This window comes from Bidens hawaiensis, unplaced genomic scaffold (assembly GCF_021521415.1).
Source record: "Bidens hawaiensis isolate Kalapana, Puna unplaced genomic scaffold, B.hawaiensis_p1.1 tig00001685_1, whole genome shotgun sequence".
NCBI classification, from domain to species: domain Eukaryota; kingdom Viridiplantae; phylum Streptophyta; class Magnoliopsida; order Asterales; family Asteraceae; genus Bidens; species Bidens hawaiensis.
In genome coordinates, this window is record NW_027491095.1 from 885,898 (window position 1) to 908,369 (window position 22,472).

Consider the following 22,472-nt stretch of genomic DNA (forward strand, 5'->3'; position numbering starts at 1 on the left):
TCAATGATTGTTGGACAAGTGTCAAATGTTCTAAAAATCTTCTCATTTAAGCTTTTACTCAAAACGAATAATTGATTATTTTATATATGTTATTTAAGATTTATAATCTTAATGCTAATCATGTCACATAGCACAATGTCACAAACTAGTCAAGATGATATAAAGTAAGATAAGGGAATGCTCAACCCCATGTATGAAAGCTAACACCATTTTAACCGGTCACACTTTATGTTCCTTATTTACCTAACATATTACAATAATTAAACGCACAAACAACGACATCCTTATTGATGGTATTTGATTCTAGAGTTCACCATGAAGCTTCCATGGTTGATTTTACTCTGCTAGGTTTTATTCTAGAGTTCACATAAACCTAACATTTTCCTAAGAAATGTTTTATGCATATTTCTATAGTGTTCTCTCTTCATCACACCAAGTCATCAGATATGAACCTAAAACAATTATACACTTTTAGCTAAACATGTTGCACTTGTGTCAACATGACGGTTCATGGATTGACTCAATCGATTATTGTTTTCTTTAATACGTCTCACACTAAACACATTGAGATTTTTATATACAAAAATTTTAAAGTTAAAAAAAAGGAAATTCACATAATATATGAAGCTAGCACAACTCTTTTAATGCGCACATACGTCTTATGTTGTAAACTTCTAGATTCAAAATACTAGTATGTATAAAAAAGAAAAGAGAGAGAGAGAGAGAGTTAAGACGGTGTACGGGTTACCATGTACATCAACCCATATAAATTCATGTTGTGTGTTTGATTCACCAACTCACAAAAACACACACATGTAGGGATGAGCAAATGCTACTTATATCAAGATTTAAGAAAATCAAGATCAGGAAATTCAAAATCGATATCAGTACTTGTATTTACTGAATTTTTACCTATGACACCGTATCAAATTTTAAGGAAGTCAGGATTAGTAGCTCATCCATACACACGTCACGTGCCTTCTTCTATTTTCTAGATACAAAGTTGGATAAAATATACCATTTCAAATAAACATGTTTTCAAAGCATCACAAATATCAATTCTGCCTTGGTGGTTCAGTCTTCATTTTCGTTCACACTCATCGCAAGTTCGAATCTCTTCTTTGTAAATTATTTTTCTTTTAATTTTCAACTGAAACCCTAAATTCTCGGACCCCGTCCAGATCTCCGGCTCCGGCAATCATGGATACGGATCCACCACCACCATCTTCTCGCAAGAAGTTCTCAAAATCAACTAAAAACAAGGTCTCAATATTATTATTATTTTAGTTTAATAATTTCAGATCTAAATCGGAATCAATCATTTGTACAGCTGAAATTCACCCCCAAACCACCGAGTCAGAGGAGGCGGACTCTCGTCTTGCCTAAAAGGTTCGTTTTTTATTTTACTTTGAATTTTTTGGATTATTTATCAATCATTTAGTTTTGTAATTTGAAGTAAGTAGATCTATCTCTAAGTAATTATAATTATCATTTTATGTTTGTTCAGTGACAGCAGTGAGACGGACTCTGAAACCGACCGGGAATTAATCCGCGCAGCTATCGTAAATCTCTCTCTCTCTTTTATTTTCTCTTGTGTTATGAACTTATATGATCACAATTTTTATAATATTTTGACGACTTTGTTATTAATCACATCGGTTAATTCTGTGTATGTTTGGCCTATTATATGACTCGTATGACAATATTTCACCTGTCATATGACCACTTTTTGCATTTCTTATTGATTATATGGGTCGTATGACACATTAGACAGAGGGGTGTCTATACGGGATAGTGTGTCATTGGTGTTTGTTTAGTTAAACCCCTTTTTTAGATAAAATTATTCATATCTACTAGGGATGCAAACAAACTCAAGCTCGGTTCGTTACGATATCTATTTCTAAAGCTCGAGTTCGGCTCGTTTACCGTGTATTAATTAATTTTTATATAATTATAATTATTTTTATATAACTTTTTTTTCAATTACAATTTTATATATAACATAATACATACTATTTAGTTATTTTCTCATAACATTGTATATATTAACTAATTATTATTATGTATTATAATATACATAATATGAGTATTATATAAATGACAGGCTCGCGAGCCGACTCGAGCTCGATAAGTGAAGCTCAGACTCCAGCTCGATCGAGCTTTTTCACTAGTCAATCTCGAGTAGCTCACAGGCAGCTCGGCTCGTTTGCACCCCTAATGTCTACAAAACTGTGTCTAAATTAATACATTAAGAGAGTAAATTCGCAACATGATCATACCACAACATCAATGTAATTATTTTTGTGGTCATAACATAATTCTAGCAGGTATTATTGACCTCTATATGGTGTAAACTTGCATATTGTACTCTGATTATGTTACATTCCTTGTGGCCTGTGATTCATCATTCTTCACAAATTCCTTAATTCATCGGTCGGTTATATTTATGTTACTGCAGGCACGCCTCCGCTCAGGAGGATCTAAAGTTGAAAAGAAATGTAATTCTTATAAAACCCTTTTAATATTCTAATCAGACATAAGTCAGTAACCAAAACAAATTTGTATAAACTTGCAAAGTTTCAACTTGCAGCTTCAGATAATGTGACACCATCACAAGAAGCTGGATCGTCTAAGACTCTCGACCCTCCAAAGAAAGACAAGAACGCCAAAAACAACTCAAATCTGAAAGATGGAGCTGGGTCATCTGGGAAAATGGTCACGTTTTCATCATCAAGCGTGACAAAAGATGAATATAATGATTATATGTTGGTAGATGATGAATCTGGATCCTCAAGCAACAACTCTGAAACTGAGTATAAAGAACCATGGGTGAGACAATTTTCCTTAATTTTTTTATGGTATTATAAATAATAAACACAGTTATTCATCATATTGCAATACCGTTGCATCATTTGTGTTTTTGTTTTTGTAAATAACAGAATCCCCGTACATACTATCCGATCAGTATTCCACTGAGACCCCTTGGCTCTCGAGATCCAGGTACCTTTGTAATGAATTCTCCATTAAACCTAGGAATGTGCTCGAAACCGAACGGTAACCGGAATAACCGACGTAACCGAACCAAAAGAACCGATGGTTTGGTTTATTTTTTTAAGAAACTGATTTCCAGTTTGGTTTTTTGCATCAGCCAAAAACTGAAAAAACCAAACCGAACTGATTGGAACCAAAACGAAAAACAGATTCAAAAAGAAATTTATAAGATATTAACAAATTGTGTAGCCAAAAAATTTTAGGTCCAAATAATCAATTACTTATTAGTTAACAAAAAAAATCCGGCCCAAATTCATTTTTTTGGCACAAAATTTTTAAGCCCAAATGGTAAAACTGAAACCATTGTGAAAACCAAAAAACCGGAAAGTTAGGAAACCGAAACCAAATGATTTAAAAAAACCCAAAAGCCGATTTGAAGCCAGACCGACCCATGCATCTAGACTTGTAACGAGCCAAATGAACACTAACGGAGCATGCTCGTTTTCATTCGTTCGTTTAACTTTAACCGAACAAACATGAACAATTAAATGAACAGGGTTTTCTTGTTCGTGTTCGTTCGTTAAAAGTATAAACGAACAGTTCATGGACGAACATAACTGAGCTAAAGCCAATTAATGTTAAAAACAATGTGTTGATTCTAAAAAGGAATACATTAACCAAGGTTAAACTTAAACAAATGTGAACGAGCGAGCATAAAAGAATTTTAAGTTCACGAATATATATGAACAAAAGAGGCATGTGTTCATGTTCGCTCGTTTAACTAAATGAACAAACTTTTATGTTCATGTTCGTTTGTTTATTAAATAAACGAACACAAAAAAACTTCCCACCGAACAGTTCACGACTGTCCACTGAGCCTTCATTTCGTTTACATGCACCACATGATTAACAAATAATTATATTCATTCCATCGTAATCTTCTACTTATAATTTTTCTTGCAGAGGTTCTTAACGTAGAGGAGTTCGTGAAGCAGGATGTATATGACGAGACTAAAGTCAACTCGGCTTTAGAGCTTGGACTGTCGGTGGGTCGTCTTGTTTACAACAATTCAATCTTTTCTTTACTTCTCACAATTTACCAACACTGTGAATTCCTATGATTCTAGGGGCTGGATGACGGTGATGAAAATCAGATGATACTTTTCAAGTTTCCTAATCAACTCCCCGTGGACCAAGTCCCGGTTAGCACAAAGGGCAAGGAGAAAGTCGGGAGCTCGAGTTCATTACAAGAAGATGGTTCTAACAAACGCGCCGGTTTGAAAGATTTGCCAAATGGGCACATTGGCAAAATGCTGGTTTACAAAAGTGGAGCAATTAAGTGGAAGCTTGGTGACACCATCTTTGATGTAAGTTTTTCATAGCTATTAGTGCATAACTGTATAGTCTGTATACTGCATAGTTTGAGACTTTGAGTAGTTTAAATCTTGTTTATTTGCCAAAATGTGTTGATGAGGTGTGTTTGTACACATTGTAGGTTTCAGCTGGTACACCTTTTAGATCTGATCGGTCGGTTGCAATGATGAATACTGAATCTAAGGATTGTTGTGTGCTCGGAAATGTCAACAAGCGAGCGATGGTAGCCCCTGATCTGAACTCTATCGTGGACATTATTAACTAGCTTCAACATTAGTAGGACATTATGGTAGATTTGTAAACTTGATCGACTTTGCGTATGTTTATATGGCTAACTGTTAGAATGTATGAATGTTAAATTGCTAAGGTACCTTGACATTATAACCACTCTGAAGTCTGAACCGTGACGACTAGTTGGGAGATCAAGAACCTACCTTTGGGCCGGTTCTAATATCACATTAATGTATTTTTGTATTTACAACCTATCTCACTTTTGGATTAAAAGATTTCGAATGTACAAATTCAATAATCAGACAAGACAAGAAGAATTGCATGAACGAAAATGTAAATTTGTGTGTTTCAAACAAACCAAAGAACTCCTATTTATAGGTAGGAAAAAATGACAAGTTAAAATGATGCAACATTTCGTGAAAGGGTATAGTAGTTATATGTCCGAAAATATTATTAGGGTGGGGGCACTTCTCATTGTACCTAATTCGACCCACTCCACCGACCAATAAATATGTGTCACCTCACTTCAACTTAAAAAAATAATAATCATAAAGTTATAAAATAAAAATAAACATAATAACCATGTTAAACATAGATAAAAGATAACTACTTTACTAAAAACCATAACCATAAATCTATAAGAGGATTAACCATATTGTCTTAAAAACAATCCAACCATTAACAACTGTGACACGTTAACTATTACAACCAACTATATAGGAGCGTTAAAGGCGGGTTAAGCCCCTTGGAGTGCCAATGTGTTAACGGGGCAAGGGTGGTGAAGCATAATCAAATCCATCCAATCGAATTCAACCCACTTACATTTTATATATATATAAAATAAATAAAAATGTGTTGTTAGTTAAATCATTACACGTTATCTGATGAAAAAAATTAGCGAAAGACCTATGTTATTGTTACGTGTCATTGACATATCAAACGTTTTTTACTTTTTAATTAAACTAGTACGCCAGACAAAAGGTTAAAAATCAGTGTCGATTCCAAGCCCTATAAGCAACGGGCCGATCTATTATTCTCTGGGCCCATAATGCAGTACCACATTCTAAAACCCTAATTTCTACTTAACAAAACAATAACATCGTCTTCTTCTTCAGCCTAACAGCAGCAGCAGCAGCAGCAAGAACCACCATGGGTATGAATCGTAACAGTTTTAATTAATCTCTCATTATTTCCATTTCCATTTCCATAATAATAATGATAATAATAATTTACATTACAATTACAGGTGCGTATGGTTACGTGTCGGAGCTATGGAGGAAGAAGCAGTCGGATGTGATGAGGTTCATGCAGAGGGTCAGGTGCTGGGAGTACCGTCAGCTTCCTTCCATTGTTCGTGTTACTCACCCTACCCGACCCGATAAGGCCCGTCGCATGGGCTACAAAGCCAAACAGGTTCTTTTTTACTTTACTTTCTCTGCAACTTATAATTAGTTAGATTAGTTAGGGTTTCAACTTAGATCTCCATAGGTCTAACAGTGAATATAATTTTTTCACTTAAGAGTTCGACTCATTTCAGCTCGTTTATTTTCTGTTAATTAGTTTATATAATTATTTCACTTAAGCTTTATATTTTAAATGAAAATAAAATGTTTTCAGTTGCTTTTTTAAAATGAAAATAAAACGCAGTTGAGATGTATTATAAGTTACATACTTACATATATCTTCTATTCTTATCGACTGCAATGATAAAAAGAAACAATCATACTATGTTAAGATTGGGAGCTTGTCAACATGATTTGCAAGTTTAATGTGAAAAAAATATTCAAAATGTTGTATCACACAACAAATGAAACTGATTCAGTTCAATCCTCTACATAGTTAAAACAACTCACAGTAAAGTAAGGAAAAATATATCTGCGATCATTGTTAGACAACTGATCGAAAAAAATTCTAAGCTTTAACTTGCAGCTGATGACATTGCCATATACACATTTATTATGCAAACCTGAAATGTTGCATTTTCTTCTTTAGTATTCAAACTGATAACTGGTGTAGTTTGTGAATTACGGCTCTAAACCTGAAATGTGCATGCAAACCTGAAATGTTGCATTTCATTTTTTAATATTTAAACTGTTAACTGGTGTAGTTTGGATTTTTTTTATACAAAAAATTTAGTTGTTAAAAATTCACGGTTGAGTAGTTGCTTTTACTATCTTGGTCATATTCTCAATCTTTTTTGCTCTAACATATTAATTTTATTGTTCTATTGTTCATAAAAGATACTAATCTTATTGAGTGTTATTTTGTTAACCGTTTTAATTGGTGCTAAACCCATTAGGGTTATGTGATTTATCGCGTGCGTGTGAGACGTGGTGGAAGAAAGAGACCGTTCCTAAGGGTATCGTTTATGGAAAGCCCACAAACCAGGGTATGACCCAGCTCAAATTTCAACGCAGCAAGCGTTCTGTTGCAGAGGAACGCGCCGGAAGGAAGTTAGGGGGCCTTAAGGTCCTCAATTCTTACTGGCTTAACCAGGTAACCTTTTTTGTTTGGTTTAAACACACTTATATCATTTAAACTTAAATTCAACCACCAGTTAAGCTATATGTAACAATCTGTTGTAGGACTCAACTTACAAGTACTTTGAGGTCATTCTGGTGGACCCTGCACATGCTGCTATCCTTAACGACCCACGGATCAACTGGATTTGTAACCCAGTGCATAAACACAGGGAGCTTCGTGGGCTAACTTCTGCTGGAAAGAAGTACAGAGGTCTGCGTGGAAGGGGTCACTTGAACCACAAGGCTCGCCCTTCGAGACGGGCTACATGGAAGAGGAACAATACTCTTTCTCTTCGTCGTTATCGTTGAAAGTAGTATATTTGGAAATGTTTTATGGTGCGTATTATCTTTTCAAGCGGTATTGCTATCTGTGTTTTGAGACTCGCAGTTCTTTTGCTAAAAATTTGATCAAACGTTTTTTATTTCAATCGAGTTACATTGATATATTATTAGATTTGTACCAACAGTTAAAAGACTGCCCAAAGGTGTCGTTTACTTGATTATTTACCAGACATCATATGTTTGACACACGTGTATCGCAAGTATTTACATGATATGCTCAAATTTAGCTAGCTCAACACAGCATGTTTAAAATGAATATTTAGTAGTAGTTCTATGGTGTAAATGATATTATTTACAAGATTACTGCGTTTAAACGTGATATGTTGACACAATTTACTTAATGGTTAGTTAACATGTTTTATTCATATTATGTATGAGTTAGGTGTGTTAAACTTGTTTAACTCATACTTGAACGCATCTAACTCAACTATTATTGCTTGGCGTGTTTAACTCATACCCGAAAACATCTAACTCAAAACTATAACTCATTTTACTTTTTGTCGAGTCATAAGTATTAGTTATCATGTTTTGGTAAATGATATACAAGCTCATCTTTTTTTTGTTTCCAAATACACAAATATATATAAAATAAAATACATAACCATAGATAGGACTGGAGAAAATTTCTGCTATTTCAAGATGGCCAATTTCTGTACCATCCAGCCCATGCAGAAACCAGCCCACTAATCCCAAGGACTACAGCATGATTACAAAATGGGTTGGGCTCAATTTCAGCCAGCCCAATTATTAAGTCTGCCACATTAGCAGAAATAGCCATTAATCTCATCACTCTATCAACTTTAATCTTCTTAATTTCCTTGCCACTGTCCTTTGAATCTGATGGTAAACTCCTAATCCTTCTTTCCTCTTCAATCCCTTCTTTGATCATCATAAATTCTATAACACAAAAAAACACATACCCAAGTGATTCTCCAAAAGCCGATATAAAGCTCATTCTCTTAGCCAACTTTGCATCCAGAGTTCCGGTCCTTGATAACCAGAGGAAATGATCAAAAAAGAAATAGACCATTTCCCCTGCGTTAGCAAAGACGGACAGGAACCTATATGTAGGGGTGGGTCCCGGATTTCTTCTCAAGGCATTGAAGCCTGTAAGAAACCGCCCATACCTGAAAGCTTTTCGACTCAACCCTGATGCCACCTCACACTGTTTGGCTCGATGGGCTAAATTCGGATTGGTCGTTTCTTGGTGCCAAACAAGAAGTTTTGATACATATTGGAAGGTTTTGACAAGCTTGTCAATGCCATCCCTCTTGGCTAGGAAAATCACTAGCTTGTCTACTTTGTCATTCATGGTGTGGTGTGAGGTCTAAGGGCAAGAATATGTGAGATTTGTGAAATAGATATTGGTGAGGTTGGAAGGGAGAGCCACACGTTAGGGGTAGTTTTGGATAAAATAATTTTATTTATGGATGGACAATATTATTTTGATATTATCGTAGAGAACATTTTTGTGTCATCTACAACTACACAAGTTAGTAATACATATTAAACCTACATAAAAATAATAAAACCTAGCATTATTTATGAAAATTTTGGACAAGCTTTGAGATTTGTGTGGCTCCATTATTCATTAACATCGTAAAAAAAAGGGTTATGTTAGAAGGTTATTTTTAAGGGCACCTTAAAAGGTTATGTAACCTCACAATCTGTTAAGACTGTTACATCTAATTAGTGGTATAACATGTCGTAATTGGTAAATAAGTTGAACTGATAATTTACATGTAAGTTAAACATATTTTTCATAATTTAAATTTTGTTTGAAACAGCGTCTATTGGATATTTCGACGAGGAGCTTGTGTATGGTGATTAATTAAATAAACGATCAAGCATGAATACAAATATTTGTTTACCTGTATATACAAATGAAAATGATCACATATGTCGTCTGTTTATTTACGTCCGTTTTCGTTCGTTCATTTATGTCCGGTTATGTTCGTTTCTTATTTCTGTTACATCCTTTCAACTAAGTTTGTTTATAGCATTTCATTTATTTTCTTTCATTTAAGTTCGCTTAAATTTCATAGATTGATTGTGGTAATTCGATTTTTTTTAAAGCTTGTATTTGACTTAATTTTTGAACATGTTAATGATATTTACTTATTCAGAGTTAAAGCTTGGACTTTAATTTACATATATTTGTATACTTTTGAATTTGGATGCAAGGGTGGTGGCATTAGCGTTAGTTCAAGTTGTTAGTGCATGTTTGCTCATTAATACTCGATTATGTCTGTTTATGTTTGTTTATGCAAGGGTGGTGGCATGTTTCTCACGTTGAAAGTCATTTGTATAAAACCCGGCTACTTGAGGCAACCCAATGACTAAAGGCGGACCATGCGCCTGCGGTCACAGACAACACTAGGTAGTCAAACTCACCATCTCTTGTTCTATGAGAAAACCCATTGCTATAGGCCCACCGCGGTACGTAAAACCCGGTTGGGATCATATTAGAATTTGATACCTTACAATCTCAATCTTAAATCTTCACTTTTCCTCCATAGTTGAACTCATATTGATATCGGAACACTATGTCACTATTAATTATTAATTGTTATATTTTGGTATTAAACTAAGCGGGTGAAGAGGAAGTTCGTGGGTTGTGCTTCACATGGGCCACATGGCTACTCATTGGTGATTCTTTTCTTTTAAAAATTAGAACTACAAGTCTAAAAGCAATTAAGTATATGAGTTATAAATTAAAATATGTTCCACGTGATGTCTGGATGCAATTATATAATCAACGTTTTCAATGCTATAATTTTTTAGTTTTTCAGACCTTTGACTTTCGGGAGGTCGTAAGTTCGACTCTAAATCAGATTTGTTTGATAGTAATTAAAAAACCTTACACTATAAAAATAATAGTACATGTTCTCCATTTAGAGTAAACCATAAGCCAATCAACTCAAAGAAAAAGATCAAACCTCAAAAGGATTCACGCAGATGCTGAGATGCATGCATAAATTATAGATTGGTCGTTGCGGCTTCCACTAGCTCCGGTGGGTTTTCTTTACTAAACCACTTGTGTATTACACGGGATCAAACCTGGTATACATTCAATATAACAGTTTCATACCAGTTCTTTAATTCATAGATATCAATTTACAGGGAATAATAATTTGAAGCTTCATCAATGGGAAAGCCTCCAGGAATTAAATTCATAGAAAGCACCACAAGTTCAAAAATATCATTCAAATCCCACCAAGCCATTGTTCTAATTGTCACGTTTCTAGCTTACACTAGCTACCATGCTGCTCGTAAAACCACTAGCATCGTCAAAACCGCCCTCGACCCCCAAACACCAGATGAATCGATCGCATTAGGGACCGGGTGGGCCCCGTTTGAGGGGTCGAAAGAAACAGAGTTGCTTGGAGATCTTGATTTGGCTTTCTTGTTTTTGTACGCGGTTGGGATGTTCTTTTCGGGACATATTGGGGATCGAATGAACTTAAGAATCTTTTTAACGATCGGGATGGTGGGGACCGGGTTGTTTACTTCGTTGTTTGGCGTCGGATATTGGGCGAACATTCACGTGTTTTATTATTATTTGATGGTGCAAATGCTAGCCGGGTTGTTTCAGTCGACCGGGTGGCCTTCAGTGGTGGCGGTTGTTGGGAACTGGTTCGGGAAGAGTAAAAGAGGGCTTATTATGGGTGTTTGGCACGCTAACACGTCGATCGGGAGCATAACGGGCACGTTGATTGCTTCTTATTTGTTGAAATGCGGGGTGTGGTGACTGCGGTTTATGGAATTGTTGTTTTTATATTTTTACCAGTTGATCCTGAGTCAGTTGGAGTGGATATAGAAAAGGATGAATCAGGTTTCGCAAAAAAGGTTGTAACCGAGCCTTTATTGAACTCAAACACGCTTCACACAAACACAGATAATGATAAAGGTTCGCCTGTCGGGTTTTTCGAAGCTTGGAGAATACCCGGGGTTGCTCAATTCGCATTTTGCCTCTTTTTTCCAAGTTGGTTGCGTATACGTTTCTTTATTGGCTTCCGTTTTACATAAGTCACACAGGTACGCGTTACTCGTGGCCACTACCAGTATTTTATATGTTTTATATGGATTTGTATGTTAGTCAAACTAATTGTGTTTTAATTTTTACAGCTATAAATGGCGAGTACTTATCAAACACTGCGTCCGGGAACTTATCTACATTGTTTGATGTAGGGGGTGTGGTGGGAGGAATTCTAGCCGGTCACATATCTGACCGACTAGATGCTCGGGCTATTACAGCCACGAGCTTAACATACTGTGCAATCCCAGCACTATACCTATATAGGAGCTACGGACATATATCCATGTTCGTAAACATAATTCTTATGTTAATAGTTGGGACGTTTGTTAACGGGCCGTATGCTCTCATAACAACCGCGATTTCAGCTGATCTAGGGACCCACCAGTCTTTAAAAGGAAACTCTAAAGCACTTGCCACCGTGTCCGCAATCATTAACGGGGCAGGGTCAATCGGTGCAGCTATTGGGCCTGTGCTAACGGGTTATCTTTCAACTTGGAGTTGGAGTGCAGTTTTCACCATGCTTATGTCGTAGGCTTTTGTTGCGGGGTTGTTTTTGACTAAACTTGTGGCGGCGGAGGTGATGGCAAAATGTCAAGATTTACAAGACGACTCGAGTAGTAGTGTGTGACCCATTAGTTCATTATATTGGGCTGTTCGTTTATTTTAGTTTGTTGTGTCTAAGTACATTAAACAGTTTGGTTTTATGTTTGTAATCTATCATAGTTATCACATTCAAATTTTAATCTAATCAAGTTGCAGTTCGTTCTTTTTTCACAAATTCGTGTTTGTGTTTGTGTTTGTAATCACGGTGCTCCTCCGTCTGTTGTGGTTGAAGAATTCTAATTTTTTTGTAACAGCGTAATGTATGAATACAATTATTTCTATATGTATAATGTTTGTACATGTGATCATAAAATCATGGTTCAAATTATTAAACTCTGTTTTATCACCTCCATATATATTTGGTTTCAGTTTAGAAATTTAAGTGTGGCATTTTGTAAATATTCGGTAGATTGGTGTCACTTGAGTATCAGGTACATATATAACACATAAAAAATGAAATTTAACATTGTAATGTCGATTGTAGGGGCGGGGCTAGCTTAAAAGGTCAAAAGGACCGTGTTCAGACGAACCCATACTTTTCCATTTTAATATGTTGTGTATAACAATTTAACTTGATTGAACCCTTCGCATTTGATTCTTTTGATTTGCTAGCGTCTGAGGCTGTAGAGAAGCTTAGTCATGTCCAATGGTCATGAACGGTAATGCTATGAATGTTATTTTTTAACGAATTATTTTGCTTTACAAAAAGAGCTAGCAACAAAATTTGTTGTCTGTTTGCCTTTTGTATTGTTGTAAAGGTTACTTTTTAGTAAACAAACTAACAGAGAATGGTAAGCAAAGATGCATTATGGCAAAGTAATATATTTTTTTGTTCTCTGGTTTTATGGGCTTATTTTTCTTTCTTATTTCTCACTGGAATTTTGAGCCTTTTATATATATTTCCCAAAGCCCATCGTAAGCTTATTCATTTAGTTTCACCCTAGAACTCATATAAGATTATAAGATACACACCATGTCACCATGCTAGATAGGATCAAAAGACATTTGGTGAGGCTTAAACTTCTCAATGCCTGGATGGTTAATAGCCATTGATCACTTTATAATTGACGCGATGTTATTACGCAATTCTTTTTGCAAGCAACAAAATATAATAGGCGAATTCTAATGAACCCACTAAAATATATTCTTGGCTCCGCGATTGCGTCTATGTAGATCTTTCCCTGCATGTAACTGAATCTTGATTAAAAGTTTAAAACATAACATAAGCAAAACGGTATAAAATAATATTGGGAAAGAAACCATATTGTCAAGACGTTGATAGGAAACGGGTCCTCCATTTTGGGCCCATTATGGCTGTCAAAGAATCGAGAGTGTTCATGAGATATAGCCCATATTTATTAGCTCACTAGTATGTTCTCACAATTATTTTCTAAACGATGGGACAAACCTTTTGTATTTATCTACCAATATAATTGTTAAAAAACTAGGAGCAAACAAAAACTGAATTTTATAAATACTTTATTTTTATTATATAATGCCGTTTAAACGTTAAACAAATCCCTTTTTAATGAAGATAAACCTTTGAAGATGGACGTTTAAAGGCATGAAGAAGTGAAGATATAGTCTTTCGTCTTAAAGATATCTTCAAAGTCTTTTCCATCAATTCTTTTAATGTACTTGTTCACTATCACCCTCGTGCCACTATTTAGCTTTGACAAAGATGACAAGGTTCGTTCAATTGTATTTTCATGGTATAACGTCAGTTTTGTCGCTATCTAACACTTTTCCAGACTAATCAATCGACAACGATATGTAAAGAAAATAGAGACGTAACCAAAACAAGTTGATTACTTGAGTAGAAAGTGCCTCAAAGCACCTTTATAATATTACCACACAATTACTTTGCTTTTTAGAGAAAGATATATATGACAAAAACAATATTTCTTAGCAATTTTAATTTCAATTAGGTTGTGGCATTGAATCGATTTATGTTAATTATTGTTTTCATTTTAATTCCAAAATTTGGATTGTGAGAAAACAAAAAAACATAATATTTTTGTATCCAAATTCAATAATTCACAACTTCACAGTTCACAACATGTGCTTCTTGCAAAACAAATAACAAGATGACACGTGTGATCTTATGAGTGGTAAAAGGAAGGATGTACGTCAGCATGTTTGCCATGTAGGATAAGGTGGGCCCCAGTATCTTCGAAGTGAATCATGGGACGGAACACAAAGGAATAATCCTATGAGGATATGCGAATATGCTGCTTCTCCCGCCTCCGAATTTATCAAACGGGTTCTTAATAATAAATGTCAACAAGCCAGCTATATTTATTTAAGTTACCAATTTACCCTTTCGTTAACTAAAAATAACAATCTTGCCATGTATTAAGTGGCTCCTTGAATTGACGTCTTTATCCTCCATTGCATCTTCTATCAATTTGATACAATTATATTTGTTGGGCTATTTAAATAGCTGGTTTGAGATTGAGTCGAGCGGGTTCGGCTTGTCATTTTGATGGGTGGTAAGGTGATATATGTTTAACTTCGAGCAAGTGGATCAAGAACACAAACACAAATTTGCATAAAACCTTTATACGACACTTTCTGATTAATTGAAAAGAACGATTACATGCGCAATGAAAAGAAAACTTAATAGGCTTATATAGGCCTTACAATTTGACTCCTGCTAGAACATGGATTACGAATTAATATAAATTCAAAAACAGATAAACTAAAAATTCAAATATATAGATAATGATAATAATTAATTTAATTATTATATTGATCTCCTCCAAGCCACCCCACGAGATCATAACCGAACCGCCCTACGTATTCGAGTGTTGCTTACGTTTCACACTCCCTCTCAACACTCGACTTCCCCATTCCAATGCCATCACGGAACTTGATCAACTTTACCCCGGTTAACGGCTTAGTAAACATATCCGCTACCTGCTCCTCTGTATCTACATGCTTCAGATCAATTTCCCCTTTCAATACTTTCTCCCGAATAAAATGATAATGGACTTCGATATGTTTAGTACGCGCATGAAAAGTCGGGTTCTCTGATAAAGCTATAGCAGACCTGTTATCACAATATATTGGCACTTTTTGATTAACTTCTTGATTAAGCTCTTGCATTAGTATTCTTAACCACAAGCACTCTGGAGCTGCCATTGCGACCGCTCGGTATTCCGCTTCGGTAGTTGACAACGACACAGTCAGATGCCGTTTACTACACCACGAGACGGCACCCGATCCTATCATAAACACATAACCCGTTGTTGACCTTCGGGTATCTCGGTCTCGCGCATAAGCATCACAATATCCAGTCAATTCAGCCCGAGACTCCCTCTCAAATTTTATTCCATGTTTTGGTGTTGCCTTCAAATACCATAACACTCGTCTAACCGCTTCCAAGTGCGGTTTTCTCGGGTCTTACATGAACCAACTTAAAACACCAACCGCATACGAGATATCGGGCCTAGTTAGTGTTAAGTAAATTAAACTTCCTACCACCTTCCGGTACATTGTAGGATCTTGTAACTCTTTGCCTTTTGTTGCCTGAAACTGATCGCTCGGCTCCATCGGGTTCATTGCCGGTTTGTAGCACTCCAACCCAAATTTACTTAAAATGCCTACTGTATATTTATGTTGATGTAAAACAAACCCATCAGACATATAATTTAATACTAAGCCCAAGAAATATTTTAATTCTCCCAAATCCTTCATTTTAAACCTTGTACACATATTTTCTTTTAATTGCTCGATCTCTTCTAGCATGTCACCTGTGATGATTAGATCATCGACATACACCAAAACAACTGCCACTTTTCCACCATCTATTCTAACAAATAAACTCGTATATGTTGTTGGTGTGAACTCGTTATGCTCTAGGAACTCTCCCATTTTTCCAAACCAAGCTCGGGGTGACTGCTTCAACCTGTACAATGTTTTCTTCAACTTGCACACATATCCGGGTGATGACCGTCGTTCGAGTCAATCAAAAACCCAATTTAAACTAAATAGTTAGAGCAAGTAGGGTATCGTATCACAAGGAGTATGTGGTCAATGTAATTCGTGTACAGATTTAATATTATGAAGTAACTAGTGTTTAGTGCTGATCACACAAGCAATTAGTTTTAGTTTAGAATTAAGCAACGAATAAGTGAACAAGTTTCAATCAATTAATAAAAGCAAATCACACCCGGGACTTCAAGTAAGTAACTTACAGTAATCTCATGCAACCTAACAGATTAATCATTAACGGTTAACTACAGACTGATCAACTAGACAAAACCTTAGACATCAATAATCGCTTTACACACGGCACTGGTTATCAAACAGTCCCTCCCAGTGTGACTCAGTTAAGGGCAATCATATGTTTTATCGTATTCAACCTAATCAAACAGTCCTATGATCAATTATTATAGCAACTGGTAACTAATCGTTCAGATCAACGTAAACCTAATCCGATTGAACACACAGAAATACTAAACATTAATAATCATAGATTAACCATAAAAAATTATACATAAACGTTCTTGGTTACATGAGAAAACTGAAAATAATACAAACTTTACATCCCGGGTATGATTCGGAGAAGTTAGCCGAGCCTCGACATCAAGGAATCTTCAATTATGATGATATGGAACATGTATGTAATCTCGGTATGAATCGGAATGGTGGAATCACCCTCTCTAAGGTCTGGTAACTGCCTGGAAAAAGTTCTAAATGAAACCCTAACTTTATCCTTATATAGGGTTTTAAAATAACGACTCCTGTAGTTTTACTTTGGTCCAGCATATGATACTCTAGCTTCAGCAAATGGTACTCTGGCTCAGCAAATGGTACTCTAACTTTAGAGTATGATACTCTATTTCAGCATACCATACTTTAAAGACACCTGATGTACGCTCCCTCTTATGCTCGGCATATGATACTCTGTTTTCAGCAAATGATATGCTAAACCAACTTTTACTCAGATTCATCAGTTTTGATCATACACTATCACACATCATCCTGGGTCTTCATCACGTGCTCGTACAGGTCCAAATTAGGTACTTTAACGTCTATGACCTGAAATACAATAAACACGTATGAAGTATCGAAGTTCCCACAATAAACAGTTAAAACTAATAAATAAACGAACTTAATTATATACAAATTAACCAACCATCACATCCCCACACTTATCTTTTGCTTGCCCTCAAGCAAACTCTAAAGTAAACATCAACCTCTATCATAGGTTCATAAATTATCGCCATTAATACTAGTAAGGTTTAAGGTCATACCTAGTTTCCCAGACTGACACTTTCTAGATTGACATCCCACAAATAAGGTTAAGTGCTATAATAAAAACAATAGAGCCGCCCAGACAAGTGTACTTTGTTTCCGGTTAAGGCATACATGTTCATACCCCTCACACTATCAACACTCCTCTCGGTTTAATATCTGGACTAGCAAAAAATGTGCCAGTATATGTTTCTGCCCTCAAATACCAAATATGAGTCACAACTTAATAAGCTTGCAGGTCAGTCTTATCTCCACCCATTACCCACCGGTTGCATAAAGACTCGGACTAAGGTTTTGTTGAGGCTTAGGTTGGGTGCAGAATATGCATATTTAGTGACTAAGGTGGATGAAACCCAGTTAAACAAATACACAAAACTCTAATAAAAAAACAAACAGACTGCTAATTACATAACTAAATAAGAATTTACTTTCTTTTTGGCTTTTTGCTGATTTTTTTTCAATCTTTTTTTTTCTTTCTTTTTTTTTTTTTTTTGCAAACTGATAGAAAATACACTGAAGCAAATAATTATACAACTCTGACAAACACATATTTACAACTCAACCGAGACATACGTACATTGTGTACTATGCTCAACAACTGATTATATACAACTCGATAACGAACTGGATTTCGTCACACAGGGTTAAAATATAATGAAGGCCAAGGCTGAAATGGTGTGTAATGTCTGGTTTAGCAAATAAACATGAATGAGGTCCAAACGGGCTCCTAGGGGGACAATGTCGGGTAAGGAAATTTATTTAGTGAAGGAAAAGTGTATGTAAAGGTTTTCTAAAGTCCTAATCTCCATACGGGTGGTGGTATTAAGATCTCGATAAGCATGTGACAAGCAAGTTCTAACTCTGTAAAACATACCGGTTTCCCTCAATAAATGGTGTAAGACATGTTTTATATCTATTATATAATATGTGTATTAAGTATAGGGGGCCATCTCACAATATGTCTGGAATAATGGGCTGCCGATATGAAACATGTATACCCGCCTCCTTGACTCGTTATCCCCGCATAAACGACCTCATTTTCAACTTCTCTTTTTGAAAACATTTGTGAGTAAGACTATCGAGAAGCTGAAAAACCAACCATGACCAGAAACCTATAACTTGGCATTAATGACAATAATTAACAGTTAACAACTTTGGTTTCTGAACACTCTTCGATGTACTATCGGGTTAAAATTTTCAAATTTCCCCCATCGCCACACTTGAGGTTTACATTGTCCTCAATGTTAAAATATTAAAACAATTAACGAACATTTGAGGGACGGGGTTGAAATTGACTTTTTGACTGTTAAGCAATTTTTAAAAATTCGGGGCTCAAATGTGATAGTTTTACTAGCAAATATACAATTACACTTTTAACATTTAAACTAATAAGACAAAATAAATTATGAAACTGAAATCACCTGATATCAATAAGACTAGAAAAGGACCAGTCGGCTCGCAAACTCTCATAAACACTCGAATACTCTCGTCTCGATCAAGTACCAAACTGACAACCGAACCTGCAAGATCTCAAGACGTGTAGAAGCAGGCTTCTCACAAGTGTAAGACATAGGCCTTTTAGGAGTTATGAAAATGATTTTCTATTAATTTTATTAAAACAATTACCGAGCCGAATTAAGTCGTTTCATAATAAATTCTGTTAAATTAGTTAAAAGCATTAAAAGACCTAACTCACTTTCGTAGGATCACGATTGCATTTAGCGTATGCAACAAGCCCTTTAAAGCTCTCGGTAGCCCGGGAGGACGAGTGGGGTCTCGTGAGGGTTTATAGTGAACTACACCCACAAAGTTCAGTTACAACAAAATATACACGTACCTGGATTAACCACAGCAAAATGAACATGAAAGCACTCTAGGTCGCTTAAATGAAACCTCATTTTCTCGTGGAGCGGTATCCCCACACTTAGCTTTTGCTATGATGGTACGCTTGAAATACAATTAGTAATAAATAAAGAAAATACAAACTAAAAATATACAAAATGTACAAATACCACCCTTTTGAAAATTTTATGACATTCAAGGTGGGCGTCTAGCCTGCCCCCGTGCAGCCTTCTCGTTACATGCACGCTCCTCAAGAGATTCCTCCCAACATTTTGGAACGCCATGATCCTGCCATTTTTCATTTACATCTAGTGGTTTCTTTATCTCTTTCTTTTACTTCTTCTTTCCCTTTCTTGTAGTTGTTTCCTCATCATCTCTAACTCCATGCAACATCTCATTCCATCCTTTCTCCTTCATGCTACTCCTTAGCTCATTCCTGTCAGTCACAAAACATTTCTCTTTTGTGTGATCCTTTCTCAAGGATTCACACTTGTCAACAACATGGTTAGTAGCATTTTCAAACAATGGTAACCGTTTATCACGATCCCCACACTTAATCTCCAATATCCCCTTAGCACAATCAATTACCGCATGTGTTGTGGCAAGGAATGGCCTACCCAATATGACTCGCGGTTGTGTATTATTCACACGTTTGGCATAATCAAGTACAAGAAAGTCAACTGGGTAGAAAAATTCCTCCACCTGAACCATTACGTTAGTCACAATGCCCCGAGGAAGTGTATGAGTTTGGTCTGCCAACACCGCGGTGGTGTTTACCCTTTCTAACGGACCAAATTCATACTGATCATATAAACTACCGGGCATGATACTAACACATGCTCCAAGATCTAGAAGTGCCCGATCAGTTTTAAATTGCTCGATTTGAATTGATAAAAGTGGCACTCCCGGGTCTTGGAGTTACTTGAGGTGGTATTATTCTCCACCTCCTCATCTCTCATGTTGGTCAACTTTTCATTAAAACATTTATCACAAGAATAATTTTCACAAAAATATGTTTCATTTACTTTTAATTTTGAGCTATTTTGGAAAATCGTTTCATTTTGACCAGCACAATCACTCTCATCACTAACATCTTCCACCACCCCTTCAACAAACTGTGGTGGTGAATTAACTTCAACACTAGAAATTTCAAAATTCCGTAAAAGACTTACCGCATTGATGTGCACATTGTTTCCCTTCTTGGAGCTTGAGCAGTAATTGTTCGGGTTGACTGTAGTATCGCTCGGGAGTTGACCTGCACTCTTTTGAAACTTTGCCATATCTGCTGCGAGCTGACCAATCTACTTTGACATTGCCTCTGCTGACTTATCATGTAACTCAAACTGTTTCTTTGTCTCAGCCTTATGATCTGTCATAAACTTTATCAATGCATCCAACTTTGAGTGCACCGACTCATCTGAATTCCCGAAGACCCTTTTTGCTGATCTTGATTACCCGAAGAATTACCACCCCGGTTACTGTCTCTGTTATATCCCCGATTCTGATCATACAAACTTTGTTGCTGCTGATAACCGCCCTGGCGGTAATTACCCTGCGACCTGTTCTGGCTCGATCCCTGAAAGTTCGGGTTCAACTGAGTAGACGCGTTCCCGTAACGAAAGTTTGGGTGATTCCTCAGGCCCGGGTGATAGGTATTTGAATTCAACCCTTGACCATTGGAATCCCCGTAAGCATAATTAACTTCCTCGGGTTCATCCTCCTCGTCATCATAAACTCGGGGCAATTTTTCGCCTTATGTCCGAGCTTACCACAATCTTCACAAACCGGGAATTTAGCACCAACTTTCCCAACTTCTTTCTTTTTACCCTTTCTATACCCAGCAGGTTCACGCTCTAACTCAGCAATTCTTTCAGACTCACTCGTGACTGACTTAACTGACCTGGAAGAATTACCAAGTCTTCGTCTTTCAGCTGCTGCTTCAGATTTCGAGTCTTCACACATAAACTCTAGAAAATCCCAATCATCTTCCTCAGGCTGATTCAGCAATAAACCATTACACGAGGCCTTAAGATGCTTTCGGTCCTCGTATGTCAAACCATCAACAAAGCACTTTACCAGTTCCCACAGTTCGATCTGGTGATGTGGGCATTTCCTGATCATGTCTTTATATCTGGTAAAGGCTTCGTGAAATAACTCACCAGGTAACTGTGAAAAGTGACGAATGTCGGAACGGGCCTCGGTAGTCTTCGACTATGAATAAAACCGTTTAGAAAAACTTGTTGCATCTCGGCCCAATTTCTGATACTGTGCATCGGTAGCGAGTTAAACCAAAGTTTCGCTTTGTCTTTTAGGGAAAATTGGAATAACCGCAACCGGACTTCATCTTGATCAAACGTACCGTCACCAATAGACCCGCAGATAGCCGAAAAATCAGTTAAGTGTGAATACGAGTCTTCCGAAGCCATCCCGTTGAAGTGAGGAACGATGTTGATGTAAGATGGCCGGGACTTGAAAGTTTGTTGTCCCTGCACTCGTTCCTGTGGAACCAACGGGGATGCTCCATCTGAGATAGCCGGTCGGAACCGACTGTTAACACCATGAGCCGGGGCTATGTAATTTCTCCTCTGCCCCCCCCCCCCCCCCCCCGGGGTTTCCCATACCGCCCCGGTTAACCTGAATACCACGAACTCTTTCGGGTCGTTCCGCCCGATTTTCCCTGTCTCAACCCCTTCCATTTCTGTTAACTGGTTCAGCCCGTCTTCGATTAACTGGCTCTTCTACCTCTGCCTCCAAATTTTCATTCCCTTCATTTTCCCTTTCATACCCCTCATTCTCGGGCTCAACATCCCGATTCCTTCTAACCCACTAATCAACCTCATTCTCAATCTCAAAACCCTCGTTTCTATCATTATTCTCCCCCTCTTCTTCATCTTCTGTTGGAATACTCGGTTGATACCCCTCATTCTCGGGCTCAACATCCCGATTCCTTCTAACCCACTAATCAACCTCATTCTCAATCTCAAAACCCTCGTTTCTATCATTATTCTCCCCCTCTTCTTCATCTTCTGTTGGAATACTCGGTTGAGCATCATCGATATTTATTAGAACTCGTCGGTTGGGGTTATTATTTGGAACTGATGGTCCGGCTTGGTTAAAGTTGAGGTTTAGGTTTCCATTTCGATGTCGGGTTCTTGAAGCACGAGCTGAGTGATTTTGGTCATTTTGGTTATTGGAGTTTAGTGGGCAGGTATGTTGTCTGGGTGAAACGCGTTATTTTGTGGGAGTGAGTCTCGGTTTTGGTTATT

At 36.7% G+C, this 22,472-nt stretch overlaps 2 protein-coding genes and 2 pseudogenes across 4 annotated transcripts; 3 read left to right on the plus strand and 1 right to left on the minus strand.

The window, feature by feature from the left end:
- The first annotated feature begins 1,200 nt into the window (after positions 1–1,200).
- Positions 1,201–4,798, plus strand: LOC143591926 (uncharacterized). The gene is made up of 9 exons (XM_077071984.1): positions 1,201–1,263; positions 1,331–1,389; positions 1,508–1,562; positions 2,459–2,498; positions 2,591–2,829; positions 2,940–3,000; positions 3,955–4,037; positions 4,119–4,358; positions 4,487–4,798. The coding sequence occupies exons 1-9, from the start codon at positions 1,201–1,203 to the stop codon at positions 4,628–4,630; spliced, it is 984 nt and encodes a 327-aa protein (XP_076928099.1). The 3' UTR covers positions 4,631–4,798.
- Positions 4,799–5,811: 1,013 nt separating this feature from the next.
- LOC143591937 (large ribosomal subunit protein eL15 pseudogene) lies at positions 5,812–7,595 on the plus strand (annotated as a pseudogene). The gene is made up of 3 exons (XR_013145812.1): positions 5,812–6,009; positions 6,896–7,092; positions 7,182–7,595. The product of XR_013145812.1 is annotated as a large ribosomal subunit protein eL15 pseudogene (transcript).
- A 449-nt stretch (positions 7,596–8,044) lies between these two features.
- On the minus strand, positions 8,045–8,929 carry LOC143590943 (peroxisomal membrane protein 11-4-like). The gene has a single exon (XM_077071281.1). The coding sequence runs from the start codon at positions 8,770–8,772 to the stop codon at positions 8,095–8,097; it is 678 nt and encodes a 225-aa protein (XP_076927396.1). The 5' UTR covers positions 8,773–8,929; the 3' UTR covers positions 8,045–8,094.
- Positions 8,930–9,704: 775 nt separating this feature from the next.
- On the plus strand, positions 9,705–12,127 carry LOC143591948 (putative glycerol-3-phosphate transporter 1 pseudogene; annotated as a pseudogene). Its single transcript, XR_013145816.1, has 3 exons — positions 9,705–9,765; positions 10,601–11,498; positions 11,589–12,127. The product of XR_013145816.1 is annotated as a putative glycerol-3-phosphate transporter 1 pseudogene (transcript).
- The last annotated feature ends 10,345 nt before the right edge of the window (positions 12,128–22,472 follow it).

Coding starts and splice junctions, on each gene's coding strand:
- LOC143591926 (XM_077071984.1), top strand. CDS start 1,201: ATGGATACGGATCCACCACCACCATCTTCTCGCAAGAAGTTCTCAAAA. Junction 1,390..1,507: donor ACTCTCGTCTTGCCTAAAAG/GTTCGTTTTTTA, acceptor ATGTTTGTTCAG/TGACAGCAGTGAGACGGACT. Junction 4,038..4,118: donor CTTTAGAGCTTGGACTGTCG/GTGGGTCGTCTT, acceptor CTATGATTCTAG/GGGCTGGATGACGGTGATGA.
- LOC143590943 (XM_077071281.1), bottom strand. CDS start 8,772: ATGAATGACAAAGTAGACAAGCTAGTGATTTTCCTAGCCAAGAGGGAT.